This window comes from Apis dorsata, unplaced genomic scaffold, assembly GCF_000469605.1.
Source record: "Apis dorsata unplaced genomic scaffold, Apis dorsata 1.3 scaffold_407, whole genome shotgun sequence".
Classification (NCBI taxonomy): Eukaryota; Metazoa; Arthropoda; class Insecta; order Hymenoptera; family Apidae; genus Apis; species Apis dorsata.
The window spans coordinates 237,541-242,685 of NW_006263665.1; the positions used below are offsets into that span (position 1 = coordinate 237,541).

The 5,145-nt window shown below is 36.3% G+C and overlaps 1 protein-coding gene across 5 annotated transcripts in view; it reads left to right on the plus strand.

Moving 5' to 3' along the window:
- LOC102672990 (ubiquitin carboxyl-terminal hydrolase 2-like) overlaps nt 1-4,179 on the plus strand; it is a 14,288-nt gene extending 10,109 nt beyond the window's left edge. For 4 of the 5 annotated variants that reach the window (XM_006619362.2, XM_006619364.2, XM_006619363.2 and 1 more), the window contains 4 exons: nt 2,544-2,639; nt 2,821-3,173; nt 3,279-3,604; nt 3,779-4,179. In XM_006619362.2, coding sequence (XP_006619425.1) covers nt 2,544-2,639; nt 2,821-3,173; nt 3,279-3,604; nt 3,779-4,095 — 1,092 coding nt within the window. In that variant the 3' untranslated portion in view covers nt 4,096-4,179. Of the gene's footprint in view, nt 1-249; nt 473-1,769; nt 1,952-2,543; nt 2,640-2,820; nt 3,174-3,278; nt 3,605-3,778 lie in introns of all 5 variants that reach the window. The other variant, XM_031512271.1, reaches the window with a different exon arrangement.
- Nucleotides 4,180-5,145: the final 966 nt, after the last annotated feature.

A 5,145-nucleotide genomic window follows, 5' to 3' on the forward strand; every position in this document is an offset into this window, starting at 1 on the left:
AGTAACGGCGAACTGCTGATTAACAACAACGCCCAGAAGATTATCCAAGGTGTTGAAGAGAAAGAGGAAGACGTTGAGATCAAAGACGAGACTGGTGGAAGCCGTGGTGAGGTAATACACGGGATCAACGACGCTGCCATCTCTATCGACGCGATTGCGTTCCTTCGTGGTGGTCGTACCGGGGATCCAGAGAGTCTTGAACACGGTGAGGAGCAACGGACCGCGTCTACTTCGTACGATATCGATCAGACCGGGTTCGTAGGCGGCATTACGCCGCCCATCTTGCAAAACGGCGTGGCGGGAAGACCGTCCGGTACTTATGGGGACGACCCATCCGTGCCTTCTACATCCAGGAGACCGGATGGTCACTTCTCGGGGACAAACACTGCCAGTAATCTGACTTCCTCGTCACCCACTGCACCGTCCACGGCTCACCAAAATCTCTATCGCGGGGTCGCCGATCAGTTTGTGAGTGTTCCTAAGTAAATTTTCGTTAATTATTCAGTGGATGGATATCATAGTCTCTTCTCATAAAACTTTTATTTACCAGAATCATCGATAAAATGTGTGTTCTAAGAAAAAGTACAGTTTGCACAGTATATATTCATAGTGCACTAAGTTTCAATTGAGTTCTGCAATTTTTTTTTTTTTAAGTATTTTATAGATATTTTTCCATTTTTCAACATCTCTTTTTCTATTTTAAATCTTTTATTTCATTCTAATGTTCTATTATTAAAAAATATCTGTCATTCAATGGCAAATAGTAATACTAAACGCGGCCAAAAACGTACCACCATCTTTTCAATATATATTTATGTGTGCGTGGTTATGACGCATCACTGTATTTCATGACTCGCCATTTTTTCGACTTATAGAGAGTTCAGTGGCTCGTAGCGACACCTTAGTGATATATATATGTGTACACACACACACACACACATCACACCACACACACATTCAAACACCAACACATATAAAGTACATAATAGTGGTGGTAAATGGAAAAGGAGGGACAACGTTACGTTGAAACGTTAGCTTATATATGTACTTTCATTGCTCGTTTAGTATGCGTGTTACGAAACGCGTTCATGTTTTTCTTCGAGCACACACAACTCTGTTCGATGGTTAGTCGCGAGAGCTGCTTTTTATTAATAGATCGGAGCTCTCCGGGAAGGGGAAAGAGAGAGAGAAAAAGAGAGAGTAAACCGGCGATCAACGGATGTCTCATAACATAACGGTACCTAGTAATAACGGGTGTTCTGTGTCGGAGTACTTATGCGTATATATATACATAGTACAAGTTTATCTTGGTTCATCCGCTGCTAGAAGCTACACCATTTCTGCGTGGGGAATGTCAGTGAGCGATATGCATCTCTTCACGACACGAGCCATCTCTATCCTCAATGACAACGAATAGTGTGCCAGTTCTGTATGGCCATGAAGTGAGAGAAAACTATCTAAATAGGATATCTTTGAATATATACGAAAAAATTCGCATTTAACAGCAGAAAGTTTTGTTCGATTTGCACTGTGATTATTTGATTTTCGTGCCGTTTTTAAATCTCTATTTTCATAAATTTAAAATATTTCTAACACAATATGACAACCATTTGTTCGTTAAATATGTCTCGCAATATAGTTGACATAAATGAATATGAAGACGAAAAAAAATTGAGTATAAATTACTTGATACGCAGGAACTGGCGCTTCTTGAAATGCGTCATGCAGTCGAGTTATAACGTGTAAACTGGCTTATATCCAATTGATAGGCTGGGGATTGTGGTGCGTGTGGGTAATAATTATTTTGCTGTTCGTGTACGCGTTCCTGCTGGGTGTTGCGGCTCCTCTGACGACCCAGAAACATGTCTCTTCCGGTGTGTATACAATACAGTTCGGCAATTCCATAGTGACCACGCGCGCTACTCTCCAGCCTCCAGCCATTTGTTTAAAGGTGAGTATCCATGGAATAAAGAAAGAGATAAAAAGAATATACTTATGTTCCGGGCAATGATATATCGATATGTCGTTGTGCACTGTTTTTTCACGGTTATTCAACCTGTTAGATATTTACGCTGTCTTTCCTTTTCTGAATATATTATATTGGACATACATTTGGAACAAACCATACGCTGAGATTAAATACAACAAAAAATGTACGTACTGTGTGGAATTTCTTATCTTTTAAAACCAATGATGCATAATTACTAATCTATATAATCTGTCTAAAGCTAATCGATTTTTCTGCATAGCACGTATTCTTAAGGTTATATCGACTTCGTGGTATATGTGTGCGTGTATTTATATGTATGTGTGTATCGTGTGTGTGTGTGTGTGTGTGTATACGTACGTGTACATGTATTCATATGACATGCTCTTGTACCGCAAGCTAGACACCGCCACCATTAAAGAAATGTAACTAGCCGTGCTTAGAACAGCGTACGCGACGATATTTGACGGTTTTTGTCTTCTGTAAAGTCTTCTGTAGAATCCTACAAAAATAAGATTAGATTTAAAAAAAAATAACATTGATTTCTATCTTACAGGAAGGAAGCCCTACGAACAAATCGGCTCGTAATCGATTACAGGCGCATCGCGATGAGCGATGTGGACTAAACGGATTACGAAATATCGGGAATACAGTAAGTATATGGATTATACTGGATATATATATTTATGAATAAATTAAGAATTATGAATATCGAGAATTGAAATTGATTCTTATTTTTTTAATAAATTTTTTTTGTAAATTTTTACAGCTGTTTCCAATTAACGATTAATTATAAAAGAACAAATTTTTTTATTAATATTTTTATTTTGCAGTGTTTTATGAACAGTGTGATCCAATGTTTGAGCAATACGAGACCGTTACTGGAATATCTGCTGAACGAACAGTACCTCGCTGATATAAACACTACTACAAGCAGTATGAAAGGAGCATTGATCAAAGCGTTTAGTCAGGTGATACATGAGTTATGGGAAGTGGGTGGTGATCTCGTGGTTAATACGACGGCGCTCAAATCTCAAATACAAAGATTCGCACCACGTTTTATGGGATATAGTCAACAGGATGCTCAAGAGTTTCTTAGGTACCTATTAGAAGGATTACATGAAGATGTGAATAGGGTGACGGTAAAACCACAACCAATACACACGGATATTCCTGAAATGTACACGTAAGTGAATTTTTAATTTTATCTATGAAGAGAACATAAGAAAGAAATTTGATGGTTAATTAAGATTTCTATTATACATTAATTTTTATTTCCTTTTATAAATAGAGATAGTCAGAAGGCAGTAGAAAGCTGGAAACGCTACTTACGTAGTGAAGATAGTATGATAGTGGACGTTTTCGTTGGTCAATTACGTTCGTCGTTACATTGCACTTCTTGTGACCATGTGTCGGTCACATTAGATCCTTTCTGGGATCTCAGTTTGCCAATACCGGCTAGAAGTGGTACAGTGAAGTTGAGCCAATGTTTGGAGCATTTCACGCGAGAAGAGGTGCTCGATGGCGATGAAAAACCGACTTGTTCTAAGTGTCAGATGAGGAGAAAGTGCACGAAAAGTTTCAGCATACAAAAGTTCCCGAAAATTCTTGTTATTCGTATCCTTTTTCTATAATTTAAAAATCAAAGTTAAACAGAAAATATATGAGTTCATTCAATTTGATTTACTATCAACTATTACATTGTAATAGCGTTGATTCAAGTCTTTTTAATATTTTTTTAATAAGATTGTATTATTTTTTTCATTATTTCCTTAATGAAATACATTACAGACTTAAAACGTTTCTCACCAATGGAACGATTCCGCAGCAAGCTAAATGTGATGGTAGATTTTCCATTGACAGGTTTGGATCTCAGTGCCTTTGCTGCGCCTAGAGTTCCGGGTTGTACGTACAATTTATATGGTGTCGCGAACCATTCGGGCACAACACACTCCGGTCATTATACAGCATATTGTAAGCATCCATACTCGGCAGAATGGCATGAGTATAATGATAGCCGGGTGTCCGCGGTTCCAGCGCGATCGGTCGTTTCCAACGAAGCCTACGTACTGTTCTACGAGCAGCAGCCTCACAGCTCTCACTTGTAACCTTACGCCATGCTTAGAATATGAAAAAAAACGACCATCTTGCCTCTCAATACCTCAGTCCAGCATATAGTATAAAAAAGAAAACCGACAAAGAGAAAAGAAAAAATTAATAATAAGTGAAACTATACTTTATCGTGTGGTATTGAAAAGCGACTAAACATTGAACGTTGAGGTCGTTTTTATCGAGTATAAAAAACGGATCGTGTGTGTATTGTGTGACTATTGGCGATAATCATGTTCCATTAAAGCCAAAATTTTGTTTTTCTTCGTGGTTAGATATATTTCATCGTGGTCCAGTCATTTTTACTTCGGCTTCTTTAGAAACCAGACACTTTAGTGCATTTTCCGATACAGAGGTTTATTATAAATAGTCCTCTGAAAGTTAATAAGATGCTTAATATGAGCAAACATTTTCAGAAGTTAAAGTTACAAGCAGAAGATCGTACCAGAATCCTGGAATTGTCATTTTTTGAATTTTCATCACTTTTTTTCTTACACTTTTCCCTATTTTTCTCTATATAGTTTCTTTACTTTTTTTGTATGAAATAAATAATCATGTTTCAAAAATGAGATTTGCCAGATAGGTTTAACATAAAAAATATAATACATAATACATATAGTATATTTGATATTTGAAGTAATATGAACAGAAAATCATGACTTCGCCAAAGATCACGTATACGGAATAAAAAAAAGCGCTTCGGATGTCTAGTTACTTTTGAATAGACGATATAGTAAAAAAAAATACATCTATCCTCACTCCTTCACTGAACACCTGGCAATCTACAGCTATTTACTTTTGTAAAATATTTTGTTTAATAATATCATAGTCAAGAGTTATTTATTTAATTTATGGAAAGAAAAACTGATAAAATATTAATATATTCGATATGGACGAATATAATATATATAAATATATATTATTATACGTATTACATACCAATAAAAAATAACAAAGATTAAGGGAAAAAATGAACAAATCAAATGGTTTTTCTTGTGTCGTATTATAGTTTCCGTTCTTACCTCTACAAAAAAAAAAAAAAAAAAAAA